The sequence below is a fragment of the Sphaeramia orbicularis genome, chromosome 14 (assembly GCF_902148855.1).
Source record: "Sphaeramia orbicularis chromosome 14, fSphaOr1.1, whole genome shotgun sequence".
NCBI classification, from domain to species: Eukaryota; Metazoa; Chordata; class Actinopteri; order Kurtiformes; family Apogonidae; genus Sphaeramia; species Sphaeramia orbicularis.
Window position 1 is genome coordinate 51,944,558 of NC_043970.1, and position 19,445 is coordinate 51,964,002.

A 19,445-nucleotide genomic window follows, 5' to 3' on the forward strand; every position below is an offset into this window, starting at 1 on the left:
GGTAGTCACCGCCTCCTGGGATGCCCCCATGGAAATTCAACACACCTCACACACACACACACACACACACACACACACACACACACATGTCTTTGTGCTATTGTAAGGACACATGAACAGACCGTCACTTGTGGGAACCAGCCTTTCTGAAGGTTCAACAGCACTGACAAAAATCATGCAGCATCCTGGAATGTAGGTGAACAGGGAAATCACTTCATGTTACCAGTTAGACAAAGTAGAGTTCCCTGTTTTACAACATCTGGGCTCAGTGCATCCACACGGTCTGGCTTTTCTCTCTTCCTGGGAATACTTTACACAGAACTCAGGCCAGTCCTACATTGTGGGACCACTGAACACTTGCCAGTGCAGCAAAGTGCCATGGAACCAAGATCCAACATCATATTTAGCACCTGAAGCCTAGAAACTTTGGCCTGTTTTGTGCCATGCTCAGATTTTGAACAGCATATTTCCTCCAAGTATTACAAGACCATCTTAGGCACTAGGCATTATAATTATCATTATATTAGTCTCTCAATTTACTGTCAAACCTGCCCTGGTATACCTTCAAAGTTCACAGGAAGCATCTTTCCTACAAGTGCACTGGAATTTTTCTTTGGGGACAAAGTACTCTCCTTTCTCTTGGATGCCTGAACTGTATTTTTCATTTAACACAGTGCAGTGCTGCTGGATTGGACCATTTTGATAATGATGCTGATTTGTGTTATGCGTTACACTGTGCATATAAATATTAATTGAATGGCTGCTATAGCAGTCAAGAACTGTCTGGTTTTTGTAGCATATGTGTCTCCTGTGACCGGGGGCACACCGCAGGACAGAGTCCCAGGCCGGGACCTTAACTGTTAGGGTTATCTTTACCAATTAATAAGTTAAAAGAAGCTGGCCTTTCCTTCAGATGACTGCTTGTATGTCTATTTTAGTCAAGTGCGTATCAAAGTGTGCATGAGTGCAATACCATTTTCCGCCATCGGGGGCAGCACTGAGTTACATGTAGAATACACACACTAGCACACAAACACTGGTAAATGTGAATTGTGGGGTAACTCCTGAAAATTTGACAGCTCATTATTTTAACCATCCTTTTACTGATTCTAAGGTTATTTTTGTGGGGATCTTGGCTTTGGGCCCCGCAGTATTTTTGGTCCCCACACCATGAGTGGGCGTCCATGATGCAGTTCCCACAATGGGATAAAGACAAGTGTATACACACACACACACACTCACACACACACACACACACACTCACAGGGTTTGTTTTCATTTGAATTGGCTGCAGTGAAATAAACAAGGGAACAACACCTATGACTTTAAAAGATCTGGTAAAAAGAACTCATTCTAAGTGACTTTTGATAAAAACTACTTGAGCTCATACGAAGGGTTGTTAAGTCCCCACATAACATAAAACAAATCTGCTATTTCACAGATAAAGTCGTAATATTTTGAGGAAAATCTCATAATGTTACGAGAATAGATTTGTAATGTTAAATGTCAAAATATGACAATAACATCATTGCATTTTGAGAAAACAATAGCAAATTATAAGATTAAGTCATGATCATAAAAGCGGTAACATTAAGGGATATATATGTAGATATGATAATGATTACATGAATAAAAATAGAAAAAAAAAAATTTTAGTTAGTTATAAATCACAAATCAGTTAGAAATCAGCTTTTATTCAAAGATTTAATCCAATAAAAGGATTGTGTTTATCTCATTTGATATATAATATTCCTATTTATTTATTTCAATTAAGAATTTTGTACAGATAAAATTTCAGCTTTACTCTCCTAAGAGTACAACTTTGTCCCAAAAATATTGTGCTTTTCCTCAAACTGTTACAACCATGTTCTAGGAATATTACGGATTTTTAATTTTGACTTTATTCTAAACATAATATGAGTTTATTGTTGTTATTTAAGGACTTTTCCTTTTCTCTAAACATACAATAACTATCTCTCAGAAATTAAATCCATATAATCTTTTAATATTGTATCTTTTTGTCAGCTTTGTTGTCATCCTGGTATTTGTGAATCATTTATTTCGGCAGTTTTGTCTTTTTTATAAAGTTTTATTATGGTTTTATATATTATAAACTTATTATATATCGAGAAACACTAATATTTACTGTGTTTTGATATTTTATTCATGTTAATTTCAAGTGTAACACGATAGATGTGAGTGCTTCCGGTTTGACTACATTACCCATAATCCCTATTGGTCGGAGCTTGCGCAATATGTTTTTCTCGGCCCTGGCTGCTGGTAGTGGCTGCTTGGTGTTGTTGTTATTATATGCAAGGAGCAAAAGAAAGCATTAACGAAATCAACAAACCCCCGAACCTGTCGCATGAGGTAAGAAGGATCATTTATCTCATATCTTCTCTGTTTTTTATTTGAAGCGCATGTTTAAGGAAATGTCTTGTAAAAAACACAAGTTAGCTAACAGCTAAGTTACTTGTCCAGCGTTAGCTAGCAACAGAAACAGACGAGCTAAGAGGACACCAAACAAACCACCGAGTCTCACATGAAGAGAGCACAGACGACACACTAACACGAACACACATGTAGGTCCATAGGAGGCTGTTAAAAGACAGTAAAGTTGAGAAAACCAGTGAATAGGGACAGTAGGATATGAGCCATAGGAGCTAACACTGAGTCAGCTGCTAACGTTAACAAACAGTATCACAGACAAACAGGGGCGACATTAACATTTCTTTTGTTTCAAGTAAAGGACTGAGAGACAACGATAGGAATGACACGCCTTAGAATCACAATTAACTACAGATAAATACGAGTTCAGACAGATATTAACATGTAATTAACACAGTCACATCAGATCTCGACTTCAGTGGGAACAGTAATTAAAGAATCCATGTGCTCCTTTTGTTGGGTCCCTTGTAGGTCACTGGGTGAGCCTCTTCCTGCCATGAGAGCTGACCACCAGGCCACCACCCCCCCTTCCTTCTGCAGTTGATGGATCTGCAGCTGGTCCAGAGATGACAGACAGCGTCAGGGCCTTCCTCCGCAATGTTGCGACGGTCAGCAGACAAAACACAAGCTGTGTCACACTTACTGTTTCACATGAAGCTCAAAACCAGTGGGTGATCACTGAAAGTTATGCACATGATATCTGAGACAGGAGGCCCTTATGTCTCTATATGCTTGTTGTTTAGCAGTGATAATAATTTTATCTTACTTATTGCACTTACATATGTTATATCCCCTTAAAAAGTATAAATAGGGAGGTGATATTGCCGGTAGTGTATCTAAATTTGTCTCAGTACAGTGTGAACAACAGGTGGTGCACATACTGTACATTAGGAGCTAAAGGTGTTTAGCAAGTGATTGATTTTAACCACTTTTAACCTGCCAGGAGTAGCAGGTTAAAAGTGGTAACATATTCTGTTATAAAATGAGCATTGGGATGTATAGAGCTGTAGTGAGGTAGCAATCATATTCCATCAAGCTGAAAGGCTTGAAATGCTTCTTTGGTACACACACAGTTCAATGCAATTCTATGGAATTGGTACAAACTCTTGAAGCTGGAATGATCCGATGATGAACAAGACTTTGATATTTAAGTATTTGCAACTAAGTGTTTATAAAGTTAATCTGCAGCTGTAAAAAATCAAATCATTTTAATATTTTTTCAGTTGAAGTGACATGCAAAAGCAACCATGTCCGTAAAAGTATGACTCATATCACAGCTGCAGTATTTTTCAGAATCATAGCTGATGATGATGATGAAGAGAAGCCCTTATTCTGACATTCAGAGATCCTGTTTGTGTATTGTTTCAAGGGCAAATGAGAACAGCTGAACATAATTGTTTATCACAGTTAGCCTGACCTGGATGAAGTCCAAAAGAGACCAGAGATAATGTTTGTCTTTGGATCAATTGTACATATCTCTCTATTTAATAGTATTAAATAAATAGAGATATGATGAAGTGCAACATTAATATTGCAGGAGTAGCCCGTTAAAAGTGATCACATATTCTGTTATAAAATGGACATTGGGATGTGTAGAGATGTAGTGAGGTAGCAATCATATTCCATCAAGCTGAAAGGCTTGAAATGCTTCTTTGGTACACACACAATTCAATGCAATTCTATGGAATTGGTACAAACTCTTGAAGCTGGAATGATCTGATGATGAACAAGACTTTGATATTTAAGTATTTGCAACTAAGTGTTTATAAAGTTAATCTGCAGCTCTAAAAATCAAATCATTTTAATATTTTTTCAGCTGAAGCTACATGCAAAAGTAACCGTGTCCCGTAAAAGTATGACTCATATCACAGCTGCATTATGTTTCAGAATCATAGCTGATGATGATGATGAACAGAAGCCCTTATTCTGACATTCAGAGATCCTGTTTGTGTATTGTTCCAAGGGCAAATGAGAACAGCTGAACATAATTGTTTATCACAGTTAGCCTGACCTGGATGAAGTCCAAAAGAGACCAGAGATAATGTTTGTCTTTGGATCAGTTGTACATGTCTCTCTGTTTAATAGTATTATTTAAATAGAGATATGATGAAGCGCAACATTCATATTGCAGGAGTAGCAGGTTAAAAGTGGTCACATATTCTGTTATAAAATGGACATTGGGATGTGTAGAGATGTAGTGAGGTAGCAATCATATTCCATCAAGCTGAAAGGCTTGAAATGCTTCTTTGGTACACACACAATTCAATGCAGTTCTTTGAAACTGGCAGAAACTCTTGAAGCTGGTATGATCTGATGATGAACAAGACTTTGATATTTATGTATTTGCAACTAAGTGTTTATAAAGTTAATCTGCAGCTGTAAAAATCAAATCATTTTAATATTTTTTCAGCTGAAGTGACATGCAAAAGTAACCGTGTCCTGTAAAAGTGTGACTCATATCACAGCTGCAGTATTTGTCAAAGTCATATCCACTGTTGTATAAGCTTATTTGTAAAGCGTTAAATAGAAAGTGCCAAGATGATGACGAACAGAAGCCCTTATCCTGACATTCAAAGATCCTGTTTGTGTATTGTTTCAAGGGCAAATGAGAACGGTTGAACATAATTGTTTATCACAGTTAGCCTGACCTGGATGAAGTCCAAAAGAGACCAGAGATAATGTTTGTCTTTGGATCAGTTGTATGTATCTCCTGCGCTCCAGGGGTAATGGGTTGTTTTCTCTCTTTGCTAATGGCTCTACAACAGTCACTGATCAATCGTAGGTCAAGAGCCACCTTGATTTCAGATTGGATTTCAGCATAATATCCAGTCATTATTCAGCCTCTGTCTTGCCTCCAGTCCATTGTCTGGTTGTAATATTGTGTTGTATTTATGAAGGCTGGACAGAAACCATTACAGTATGATAAAAAGAGTAGTGTAAAATCTCTATTTGGCCTTTTACGACCCTTTGTTTTGGGGGGTTTATCTGCCTTTTCAGAGGTTTTTCAGGCAGAATAAGATGTATGAAACAAAGTGAACTAAGTCATAAAATATCATTTGGTTACACTCAGATCTGTTGTCAAGCAGGGTTGGAGAATTTCACAATTTTCTATCACATGATCATAATTCGTCATTTGGTCTCTTTTTCCAGGGAGTTGAACAGATTATATCAGTGGAAAAATAAAAGCACTCAGTCCGAAACTAATATTCATTTTACATGGACTGAGCATCATTATACTTGTTTCATCCAGCTAGTGTCCACAGTATTGCAGTGATATTATTCCTAAATTATGCTCAAAAAAATCAGATGTTTTTCATGAAATAAGAACAGAAACACCATCACACACAGCCTGAACCCTCCAGAATCTTAGGGAAAACATGGAAAAGTTGATATGGTTAGGTTGCAGTGCATCTACAGAGGTGAGAATAAAGGTGATTGACATGGTGGATTCTGATTCTACATCAGGTGATTGACATATGAGCTTTTGGCCTAATTCTACGCCCTATTATCAAGTTAAACCAGACGTGTCATGTATGCTTTATCTGTGTCACATTGGTCTTTGTAGGGGATCAAGGACTCCATATTGGGGATTGGGACAATCTCCAAGCTGGATGCCCGCATCCAGCAGAAAAGAGAAGAGCAGCGGAGGAGACGGGCCGGCGGCGCCCTGGCACAGCGGCGGGCACAGAGTGAAGAGCGCAAACCAGACAAGTAAGATGGAAGGAAGGGGGTTATCTACCAGGGGGGCAACACGTCTACTTTTGTTTTTTATTACTGATGCAGTTAATGAGACATAGTGGAAAGAAAAAAAAAGCAACAAATAAAAGACAAATCAAGCAAGTAAACAAGCAAACACACAAAAAATAATGACCAACAACAACAATGACAACATCATATTACAATGAAAAAGATAAAAAATGTAAAGAGCAACTTAACAATATGGATTGATCAGGGGTGATCGGGAAAAAGGAAGGGGGGAGTGAATGAAAATGAGAGAGAGAGGGTGAGAGAGCAAAATAATTATTATAATAATGATAGTTCACAGACATTGTGGACTATCAAACAGCTCAAATAATGTACAAAGCTAAAAATAATCTTTTACCAACAAATATACAGCAATTATTCAGTATTCATGAGGGGGGGTATGATTTAAGGGGGAAAATTAACTTTAAAATTCCCTTAATACGCACGGCTAGGAAGGGTTTTAGTGTTTCTGTCAGCGGGGTGAGACTGTGGAACAGATTTAATATAGAGTTAAAGAATGTCCAAGCATGAAAGAATTTAAAAAGAGGTACAAAGACACAGTTTTTCAGAGGTACAGGGATGAGGGAGGGGAGGGGGATCACTGGGTGTGATAAAGATGTACAAGTATGTGGTAAGTGTGTGTAAATGTATGTATAGGTGTGTATGTGTGTGTGTATATATGTAGGTGTATATGTGTGTATAGATCTGTGTATGAATATGTATCGACATATATGTGTTATTATGTGTTTATGTAAATCATATTATATTTGTTCATAATAATATGAAGCCAGAAACCTAATTATTTACTAGTAAGTATCAGTCAAATTATGGCATAGTGTATAGATATGATTAGATGAGGAAGGTTATTATTGTTATTAATTATATAAGGAAAAGGGATGGGAGTTTATAAGTTGTACTTCTTCTCACTCCTTTTCGAATATGTATTATATGTCTTATGTTTAAGTGTTTTGTTTATTTATTTTCTTCTGTTTGACGTTCATGTTTGAAATAAATACATCAATCAATCAATCAATAGTTATAATAATGACAACACAAAAATATATAGTAATAATACTATTAGTCTTATTAGTTATTGCTGTGGCAGCAGTGGAGGCAGCCACAATAACAGAAAAAATGGGATAAATAATTAACACGTCTACTTAACCAGTCAGATGTGTAAAGTGGACAAAAGTACGTGGACATGTTGAATTCAGGTGTTTCTTTTCTAACAGGGGTCTGGGATACAAAACAATAATGACTAATGCCATAATATATTTTTATATTGGGATAAATATCACTGTATTAGTTAGTTTGGTTTAACTCTTTAAGTGCCAGACAGTTAAGGGGATAATAAGCCTTAACAGTGCCACAGAATTTGGCCGTTTTTCAGTATTTCGCGTCGTTTTTATAATATTTGAAGAATCCTGCAGGAAACCGCTCGGTAACATCCGACCGATTGCTGATTAGATCCAAAACGCACCGGACGCAGCCGATTCATTATTGATCGTAATTTGCATAATTTATAATAATGATAATAATAATAATAATAATAATAATAATCATCATCTTTATTTATATAGCACTTTTCATACATTAAAAACTGTAGCACAAAGTGCTTTACATATCAGTTTAAAAATCATTACCGCCCCACACCCACCCACTCACCCACACCCACCCACTCACACACACACACACACACATATACATGCAAACCCACAAGCTCACACATACTTAAGAAGACTGACTGAGCACGGGTAGACCAGAACAAAAATGTACAAGTAAAAGTAAAACATCAATTTAGGAGGCGCTGTCTCAGGGAGCCATCCGCACCAGGATGCAGCCGCCGACCCCAGCGACCAGGCACCAGCAACACAGCCCCGCATCCCAACTAGTGGGAGAGGGCCAACTGGGACCCCCACCCACCAGAAAGGAGCGGACCCCAGTGAGAGAAGGCGCCACAGCCCCCGGAGTCCACAGCCGCCCCCCGGCATGGAGGGCTCCCTCTGATGAAACACCGGAGAATAAGAAACATTAAAAAGATATAAAAAATATTATTCGGTCGCGTGACCTCAAATTCCCGTCTGCTTGGTCTCAAAAGGGGGACACAGAAAGAACGTCATCGAAATGTGAGAAAGAAATGGGGGTGGATGGTTTGTTTGTACACAAATATGGCGTGTTCTCCAAAGTCGATCTGATCGGCCCGTGGCACTGAAAGTGTTAAACTGTTATCTTTGCTTCTAAAGTGCCCCAGAGATGGTTTTTACTTAATTTCTCTCAACATTAATTTTTCGGTTTTTTTTATCCGTGACTATGATTTTAAATGTTCTACCTCTGAATTTCTAAAATGTTTTTCATGCTCTGACTGTAAATATCATTGCATGGGTTAGTTTGGTTTAAATTGTTATCTTTGTTTCCAAAATGTCTCAGAGATGGTTTTTATTTAATTTCTCTCAACACTGATTTTGTTTTTTTATCCATGACTATGATTTTAAATGTTCTAGCTCTAAACCTCTACCTTTTAAAATATTTTTCATGCTCTGACTGTAAATAATAATTTTCTACTACAACTAACCATCTACTTTGTTCACATCTCACTGAGGAAGAAAAATCTCCCATTAAACTTTGAAGGAATATTGATGTTTTTATCTCAAATCCTCATGAACAGGACATCTAACAGCTGTAGACATGATGTGTCCCAATACTTTTGTCCATATAGTTTATAAACATCAATATAGGCCCTATACTACACCATACAATGCTATGCTATTTGCATTTCTTTCTTTTTTTTTTTCCTTTCCTTGAACTCAACCCTAACACAACAGAAATTCCATTGTACTTGTACTGTAAGTGTACCTGTGCACATGACAAATACACTCTCTTTATCTCTGTCTTTGTCTAAAACCAGTAATGAGTTCTTTTTTTTTCCACTCAGTGAACCCAAAGTAGCCAGCAGGATCTTTCAGTGCTGTGCCTGGAATGGAGGAGTGTTCTGGGTAAGATGTTCAACCTGCTGTTACAGTTTTACTCATCACCTACTAACACAGTTTTGGTAATGTTACATCTAGATCGTGGTCCTAAAGCTGTGTTGAAATGTCATGTAGATCTTTTATTCACTATCACCAGTTAATTCATCAACACCACATGCCTCCTGTTGTTTTCTTTTTTAACAATTTTTATTTCTCAATTTTTTAACAGTACAATACAATCTCCTCAGATTGAGGAGCGGGAAAAGAGCAAAAGAACAGAAAAACAAATGGATGAAAAGAACAGCCTGTGTTGGTGTCAGAATATTAAGGACCCTTAATAGATACATTTGTCTCTGAATGTCCGCCATTTTCCCATTTTTCATAACGAGATCTTCTTGTAACTTAAGTTTATGTGTCAGATGTTCCATGACAAATCCATCATCTATGATTGGAAGCCATTGTTTATAAGACGGAGCAGCAGTCTTAAGCCAGTTCTTTGTTCTGGCCTTCTTCCCGGCCACCTTCCCGGTACAGAACAAGACAAGAATTTGGGATTGGATATCCCAACACATGACAGAGAGCTGAGTGAACCTTCCCCCAGAAGGGTTGGATATTTGAGCATTTCCAAAACGTGTGTGTGATCTGAATCCATGTGATTACCATACATCGTCTCCAACACGGCTGTTGAGTATTCAGTTGTTTATGTTTAATTTTAGGTGTGATGAAATAACGAATGAGATTTTTCCAATTAAATTCTCTCCATTTAGGTGACTGTGATGTTGATTGGTGTGTTTCCCACATATCGAACCACATCCCCTCTGGGATCACCTCACCCAGCTCTCTTTCCCATTTGATTTTAACATAGAATGTTGAATCATTTCTAGAATCCATCAAACAACCTTACAAAACGGACACAGTTTTTGGGACAGCATTACCATACGCTTGTATAAGTAGCTTTATGATAGGATGTATTTTATCCTCACTTGTTTTAATATCTTTGATGTAATAGTCCCTCATTTGCAGGTATCTAAAGAAGTCCTGATTAGTTAATTTATATGTATTTTTTTAACTCCTGGAAGCTTTTCATTTCTCCTTTTTTATAGTTTTTCTCAACTGCTGAAACACATTTCACAAAATTTTCCTCCAGTTTTCCAAAACTCTAAACACAGCACACTTTTCTAAAGCTACATAAACAAAACTACACCTTCTCTCTTCAAAATTCAAACTTTCACTCCAAAACAGCTGCTCAAAGCCTGCAAAAATTTAAACACTGTACACATCATTACACACTACAAAAAAACAACTGAGAACACAGTGTTCAGTGTGTGAGAATGTTCTTTTTTTCCACAACTGCCAAAGCATATCTGTTCTCAGAATATGTCACTGTAAAGTATTGGGCCTTCATAGATGTGTGTTTCATATGAACAGTGTGTAAATCTACAGTAAATACAGTCTGTGCACTACTGTACTGTATCATAACTCTATGCAAACACTACAGAGGATCCAGTACACACAACAATACTCACTGAAAACAATGTTCAGGGTGTGATATTATTACCTCTGCCAGGAGGTATTGTGATCGCTTTGCTTTGTGTGTGTGCATGTTTGTTTGTTTGTTTGTTTGTTAGCAAGATAACTCAAAAAGTTTTGGACGGATTTTCGTGAAATTTTCAGGAAATGTTGATACTGGCACAAGGAAGAAGTGATTAAATTTTGGTGGTGATCGGGGGTGGGGGGGGTCCACGGGGGGGCCCCACTGATCGGAGGTCTGCGCTCTCCGAGTGCTTTTCTAGAAAAAACAGCGCAGACCTCAGTATCAACTTTTCCTGAAAATTTCACGAAAATCCGTCCATAACTTTTTGAGTTATCTTGCTAACAAACAAACAAACAAACAAGCAAATAAGGGGGGATCTGTCTTGGCGTAGGTCTGCGCTCTCCGAGTTCTTTTCTTGTTTATTTACAGTGTTTATCCCACACATACATGTATTATGCTGCATCACGTCGTTGCACTCCTCTTCCTCTGACTCTGTCCACTGTGTTTGTTTGAACCTTCAGTAAACTGTGCACTCTGAACTGGCTTTTATAGCTGGAATCACATCATTTGCAACAAGTGTCTTCAATTTTGAGTCGTTGTGTTTAATGAATGAAGCCAGGTGTGTTCACTGTGTTCAAATTTTGCTGACTGTGGCAAGTACTTTGCATCACACGAGCTTTAATTTGAGAAATTGAGCAGTTTTTTTGCAACTTGTGTTTTAGCAAGACAAAATGTGTTTAGATTTATGAAAAAGGAGGATTGTGTTTTGTGAATTGTGTCTTCATGTGAAATGTGTTTATGGTTTTGGTAAACGGGGGCTACTTTTATTAAATGTGTTTAGAGGACTGGTCATTTGGTTTAGAGAATTGGCTTTTGTGTTTTAGCAGTTGGGAAAAACTGTAATAATAGTGCATATGGCTGTAATTCCTTTATCAGCCCAACTTTTAAATCTGTCATCAAATTTTTTTGGTATGAATTTATCATCAAATGAAACCTCCTGTTGTTTTAAACAGACTCATTCGACTTTCCCTTCTTCCCTCCAGCTCAGTCTGTTTCTCTTCTACCGGGTTTTCATCCCGCTGCTCCAGACTCTGACAGCAAAAATCATCGGTATGTATGTATGTGTGTGTCTGTTGTGGCGCTGAAGCAGGTTCTGTGGATTGTGGATGGACCGGTCGTTCATTGACTTGTGTTTGTTCCTCCAGGTGACCCCTCCCTCCACGGCAGCGTCTGGTCCTGGTTGGAGTTCATCCTGACTTCGGTCTTCAGCGCTCTGTGGGTTCTGCCTCTGTTTGTCCTCAGCAAGATCGTCAACGCCATCTGGTTCCAGGTCAGAAATGAGACGTAACCAGATGATTGGACGATAAAGAGCCTTCACTGCTTTTTCTAAACATCTGACTCTTCAAACATGTCACTGGTCTAGAAATTTATTTAGAAATTATCTGCCCCAGAGATTAAATCTTACATACTTTAATAAGATGAATTGGAAACAAAATGACCAAAGTGCTGCTTATCTGATGTGTCCAATATATATGATAGAGTTCTTAGGCATTTATATAGTTTTTTTGGCTCATTTTGATGATTATGTTCCCATATTTTTATTCATTTATTTCATTTTTCTCATCATTTTATTTGACATTTTCTTTATTTTATTGTCACTTTAATGATTTCCCCCATTTTTACATTTATTTTATTAATTTTATTGACTACTATCTTCATTTTGTCAAGTATTTTATTCATTTTTTGTGAATTTTGTTTTGTTTGTTTGATTTATTAACCCTGACAGTCTATGAAAATATTACAATACCAACAATTCAATTATCTGCATTTTGCTTTATAAATGATCTGTCCCAGAGATTTAAAGTGCAAAATTTTACATACTTTAATAAGGAAACAAATGTCCAAAGTGCTGCTTATCTGATGTTTCCAATGTATATAACAGGTATTAGAAATTTATATAGTTTTTTGGCTCATTTTGATGATTATTTTCCCATTTTTGGATTATTTTTTTATTAATTTATTTCATTATTCTTATTTTATTCATTATTTTAGTCACTTTTGTTCATTTTTTCTCTATTTTATTCTCATTTTGATAATTTTCCCCATTTTTAAAATTATTTTATAAATTTTCTTGATTATTCTCTTTATTTTGCCAAGTATTTTTTTTTTCATTTTTGCAATTTTTTTTTTTTTTTTTTTTTTTTTAAGTGTAGAAGTCTATGGAAATATTACAGTACTAACAATTCAGTGATCTACGTTTCTCTTTATCAATTATCTGCCCCAGAGATTAAATGTGCAAAATCTAACATACTTTAATAAGATGAACTGGTAAACTAATGACCAAAGTGCTGTTTTTCTGATGTTGTCGATGTCTATAGTATAGAGTTATTAGACATTTTTTTACTGTCCCCATTTTTTGATTATTTTTTATTAGTTTCCTTTATTGTTCTCATTTTGTTCATTATTTTATTCATTTTTTTGATTGTTCTCTTCATTTTGTTAATTTCTTTCCATATTTTCTTCATTTTCTTCTCATTTTAATGATTTTATCTGATCTGTACTTACAGTTACTTTTGCAGCCCTACTTTTAATATTTGCATGTGTACATGACTAATAAAGCTCCTCTGGTGCCGTTCTTCTGCAGGACATCGCTGACTTGGCCTTCGAAGTGTCTGGATGTAAAGCTCAGCCGTTCCCTAGCGTCAGTAAAATCATCGCAGACATGCTCTTCAACCTCCTCCTCCAGGCGCTCTTCCTCATTCAGGTATGTCTGTGAACACTATCACATCTGTACGTTTTCACTGTCATTTCATTCTATTTAGATTAGATTAGAAACAACTTTATCGATCCCTTGTGCAGAGCCTCAAGGAATTAAGGTTCCAGTAGCAGCACAACATCGAATGTACAAATATCTGCATGATTCTGACAAACTGAGTCGTTTTTAACAGGCCAGTTTGGTACCTACAGTTGAGGAATAGTCCCGTCTCCACATTAAATATCTCAGCAAGTTGATAGGACCAATATTTTCAGAGATATTGGTCATTTTGGAATCCAACTGCTGTACAATTCCAGAAGCGCAGTACCATGCTGCATGACAGGAAAATAACAAGAACGTCGCATTTACTCCTGCAGTCCCGACATATTGGTATGAACATTGGTGATGATACATAGTGATGATGATAATAATAATAAGTAGCAGTAAAAAAAACCTAAATTACCGACAACAACCAAACATTGTACAACGGAATAAACAATAAACACCATAGCACCACAGAACTGCACAGAACTCCTGTTTATCAGATTGTGACAGTTGATGGTTTTTTGAGATTCCCACTTGATTGTGCAGTGTTCCCACAGAACAGAAAAGTCATGAAATTAAGGAAAGTTGTTTGAAGTTTTGGAAAAGTCATTGAATTTAATTGTAAGCAGTTCAAAGTCCAAACTTTTGAGCTAAATGAGCTCTTTTTAGATCAACAACCTATGAGGTTCTTAGGTCAAATAATCTGAACAAATAGGAACAACCTGAAATGTTTTAAGAGAATTTAGTGGAATTTTATCAATATTCTGCCTGTTATTAAATATTTAGTGTATTTGTAGATCCACTGTGATCTGTAAGTTGTAATGAACATGTGTAAATGATAAACTGAGGCAGAATTTTGTTAAAATTGCACTTATTACCTCCGCCAAGGAGGTTATGTTTTTGTCGGCATTGGTTTGTCTGTCTGTCTGCAAGATAACTCAAAAAGTTATGGACAGATTTGGATGAAAATTTCAGGAAATGTTGATACTGGCACAAGGAACAAATTATTAAATTTTGGTGGTGATCGAGGGTGGGGGGCCACGGGGGCCCACTGATCTGCCTTGGCAGAGGTCTGCGTGCTCCGAGTGCTTCTAGTTTTACTCCAAAAATATCAAGTTGTTCATGTTATTCACATTTTTTGAAGAATAGATTGTAGATGGAAACATTTTTATAATGTAATTTTACTTTTTTCACTCTAAAACATACAGAGAAGTTTATTTGGTTATAGGTAATTTTGTTATTATTTGACTGGTCTGACCCACTTGAGATCATATTGGTCTGAATGTGGAACCTGAACTAAACTGAGTTTGACGCCCCTGCTTTAACTGATCCTTAAAGTCGTTGAATCTGTCGTCGTCTGACTGATGTTTGCCGTCTCGCCTTCGTGGTTCAGGGTATGATTGTCAGCCTGTTCCCGATCGACGCCATTGGACAGATGGTCAGTCTGCTGCACATGTCTCTGCTCTACTCCCTCTACTGCTTCGAGTATCGCTGGTTCAACCACGGTGAGGCGCTTCCCCTCCTGAACGTAAACCCTCTGAATTATAGGAATAAAACCCACTCATGTGTTTCTTTTTCCCGTGTGTCGAAGGCATCGAGATGCACCAACGTCTGTCCAACATCGAGAGGAACTGGCCCTATTACTTCGGCTTCGGTTTGCCCATGGCTCTGCTGACCGCCCTGCCGTCCTCCTACATCATCAGGTACCGTAGATAAATCACAGAGGAATCATCTCATATCTGTGGTAAAAACTGTCAGATAACAACTACTATTACTGATGAAGAGTGAAGACTATATGGACAAAAGTATTGGGACACATTGAATACAGGTGTTTCTTTTCTAACAGGGGTCTGGGATACAAAACAATAAGGATTAATGTCATTATATACATGTTTCCTCTGTGTTGCAAGTAGCATTCATTCCTCATCGTCAGAATGCTTTCTTGCAGATAAATATATTTCTCTGTCGATTCGTGGCGTCCTCGCAGCACTGGAACTGACAAAGAAATGCTTTTTTTATTGTGGAAGAGTTTGATTTTTAATAGAATTTTTAAATCTTTTCAGGAGCTGCTCTTTAAAAAGGATTGGTGACCTAGTACTGAAAACCAAATAACAGAAATCTTGACATGTGTAGACAAAAAAAGATAATAATGTGTGTCTACTTTAATGGAAACCTCGCTCTGCTGTCTGGTTTGATGCAGATGTTGTGAAAAAAAAGGTGAAACCAGTAAAGGAGAAGAGTTTTCAGTGGGTGTGGATGAACAGGAGACGAGACGACACTGCCAAACTGCTGCTGCTTTTATTTAATTCACTTTAACCACGTTCAGCTGTAACTCCGAAGGGACGTATTCACAGTAGTTCAGACCTTTAAAGGAAACGCATATCGTTGGCCTCATAGCATAAAAGTCATACTCTATGTGGACAAAAGTATGTGGACATGTTGAATTGAGGTGTTTCTTTTCTAACAGGGGTCTGGGATACAAAACAATTATGACAAATGGCATAATACAGTTTTATATCGGGATAAATATCCTTGCGTTAGTTAGTTTGGTTTAAATTGTTACCTCTGCTTCCAAAGTGTCTGTCTGTGACTCTGATTTTAAATGTTCTACCTCTAAATTTCTCAAATATTTTTCATGCTCTGCCTGTAAATAATTTTCTACCACAAAAAAAACTGAAATAAAGCCAAGAACTCTTTAGGTGAACAGGTTGAGGGTTTGAGTCCCTGGTTCCATGTGTTAAGGAAAGCACAGAAATAGTGTATAATAGCAGGAGCCTTGACCCGTCCGGTCGTCCAGTTTAATGTGAAGATCATCGTGTGAGTAAAATCATTGATCGTCTATGTCCTCTTCTGTGTTTTCTTCGTCCTCAGCGGCTGCTTGTTCTCCATCCTCTTCCCTCTGTTCATCATTAGCGCCAACGAGGCCAAGACGCCAACCAAGCTGTAGTAAGTCCACCTTAAAACACTTAGCATCGCTGTGTTTTTTGTAGTTCCAGATTCTGTAATTCTGGATTTGCCAAACGTGGGGTTACAGGGCTGTTTTTAATGGGTTTTATGTTTTAAAAACATGACAAAAATACAAGCTGAATTAATCTGCAAGAAGATGGTTCTGTAGAGGAGTTAGTACATGTGAAATGTAGATGAGACGTCAGCGGTAGAAGATGAAAATGACCCAAAAACAAACACAAAAGGATGGAATAAGACAAAAATGATGGAATGGAAAAAACAGAGAAGTTAGTCAGATGTTTATTAGCACGTTGTTAGTTAAGACTGATGACACAGGCCCTCATGTTTCAGTGTCAGAATTGATTTTTCGTGTTACGTTTCTATTTATAGATGATAGTCTGACATCCCAGTAAATGCATTTAATTCAAATTTGTTTTGACGGTGAAAAACTCAGTAAAAATGTCAACATTATGTCAATTCATGGCACATTTTTGCAGGTTTATGCCTGAGGGGACATGAAATGGATTCTTTTTTTGGAAGTTTGAAAAACAACTAGTCTAATCACATGAACTCTTCACCTTTTTTTGCAAAATTAGGCGTTTATAGAATAAAATAGATGAGTTTTATTGAATTTCCCAAACCCTCACGTACAGTCACATAAATAGAACAGAGCATTCAATGAACTCAACACATTATCTTTAGTAAAACATGAAATTTAGGCCAAATAAACTCACAAAAATTGTTTTAAAGTCAAACATATCAATGAAATAATTTGCATAATTCCATTATATTAGGAACAGTAAAATTTATTATTTCTAAGGTATTTTTCCCCTTTATCTTGATGCGAAAATAAGCTGAAAAGACAATAATGCAAATTAACCGCTGTTGGAGTTAATCATTGACATATGCCAGGATGAAAAAATCAAATAATATGTGATCCACTTTTTATGTAGTATACTGAAAAAAACATTTTTTTTTGGTTTTTTGCATCCAAAAAAAACCGGTTTGTTTATATTACAAACACGGCATTTAAAAGGTTAAAAAATGTGACAATTATTGAGTATTTGGTATTTTTATTTACGGCTCAAGTTGATGAAATAGAAAAAAAGTGTAAAAGAATTAAAAATAAAATATATGAAAATTTTTTGACATTATTCCACAAGTGTGCCAAAAAGGCACACTTGGTGCGTAGTAATGGCCTTGCTGGACGGGATACCGGAGGGTTAATTGATTAAATACAGATTAAATAAATAAATATCCCGATCTGGATGTTTTTTTTTTTCCTCGTCTCATTCTCTTTTTTTTTTTTTTTTTCAGTCACTTCCAGCTGCGTCTCTTCTCTCTGGTCGTGTTGATCAGCAACAAACTTTTCCATAAGACGGTCCACCTGCAGTCGACCCTGACATCGTCTGCGTCGTCCGAGAGGCTGGCGTCCCCCCACACCTCGCCGAGCCGCCAGCGCCTCCCGCCCATCCAGTGACGCCCCGCCCCCTCGCAGAAGACGACAACTGACGAACGGCTTCACTCGATGTGAACACGTGTTTCAGAAGGATTTCTTTAATGAAGACGAACAGCAGTTTAGGAGGAACGTTTACATGTTTTCAGCCTGTCCACAGCCCCCGAAGCCCCACCCCCCCACCCCACTGACCCCGCCCACCAGACGCAACCATCGACTGCCCTGTGCCTCACACTCAAACACATTATATACACAGTTCGTGACTTGTTTTCTTTTATTTGATTGTTTTTTTTTGTATAATGTGCCATTTGAGTGACTCTCCTTTAATAAATTACAGCACAAGAAATCACACAGAGGTTTGATATGTTGAAACAAACTTTATAAAAAAAAGAAAAATGGAGGATTTTACTCTGAAGAGGCCTGAGTGCGTTCAGAAACGACGCCATTTCTTTTGTTTGTTGGTTTGACTTGGAGTACATGTTTCCTCTGTGTTGCAAGTAACATTCATTCCTCATCGTCTGAATGCTTTCTTGCAGATAAATATATTTCTCTGTCGATTCGTGGCGTCCTCGCAGCACTAGAACTGACAAAGAAATGCTTTTTTATTGTGGAAGAGTTTGATTTTTAATAGAATTTTTAAATCTTTTCAGGAGCTGCTCTTTAAAAAGGATTGGTGACCTAGTACTGAAAACCAAATAACAGAAATCTTGTCATGTGTAGACAAAAAAAGATAATAATGTGTGTCTACTTTAATGGAAACCTCGCTCTGCTGTCTGGTTTGATGCAGATGTTGTGAAAAAAAAAGTTGAAACCAGTAAAGGAGAAGAGTTTTCAGTGGGTGTGGATGAACAGGAGACGAGACGACACTGCCAAACTGCTGCTGCTTTTATTTAATTCACTTTAACCACGTTCAGCTGTAACTCCGTAGGGACGTATTCACAGTAGTTCAGACCTTTAAGGAAACGCATATCGTTAGCCTCATAGCAGAAAAGTCATACTCTATGTGGACAAAAGTATGTGGACACGTGGAATTCAGGTGTTTGTTTTCTAACAGGGGTCTGGGATACAAAACAATTATGACTAATGTTATAATATAGTTTTATAATGGGATAAATATCACTGCATTTGGTTTAAATTGTTACCTTTGCTTCCAAATGCATCAGAGATGGATTTTATTGAATTTCTCTCAACATTGATTTTAGTTTTTTGTTGTTTTTTTAATCCATGACTCTGATTTTAAATGTTCTACCTCTAAATTTCTAAAATATTTTTCCTGCTCTGACTGTAAATAATAATTTTCAGCCACAATTAACTATCTACTGTCTTCACATCATTTATAAACTGTATGGACAAAAGTTTTGGGACACATCATGCCTTCTTAATCTATTCTTGTATTTTAGTCTGTCATTTAGTTTTTTTTATTCTTCTGTGCGACACTGTTTTTAATTGTACAGCTGCTTTATGTCTTTAACCTATTCTTGTATTTTATTCTTTTATTTTGGTTTTCCCCCTGTATGTCGCTTTGGAAAAAAGGGTCTGCCAAATGCATAA

General features: G+C 37.1%; 1 protein-coding gene across 1 annotated transcript; it reads left to right on the forward strand.

Annotated features, from left to right (window-relative positions):
• The first annotated feature begins 2,257 nt into the window (after positions 1–2,257).
• On the forward strand, positions 2,258–18,770 carry ei24 (EI24 autophagy associated transmembrane protein). The gene is made up of 11 exons (XM_030153397.1): positions 2,258–2,370; positions 2,920–3,056; positions 6,014–6,159; positions 9,125–9,185; positions 11,736–11,802; positions 11,898–12,022; positions 13,337–13,456; positions 14,886–14,997; positions 15,084–15,195; positions 16,364–16,438; positions 17,756–18,770. Exons 2-11 carry the CDS (start codon positions 3,015–3,017, stop codon positions 17,916–17,918), a joined length of 1,023 nt encoding a protein of 340 aa, XP_030009257.1. The 5' UTR covers positions 2,258–2,370; positions 2,920–3,014; the 3' UTR covers positions 17,919–18,770.
• Positions 18,771–19,445: the final 675 nt, after the last annotated feature.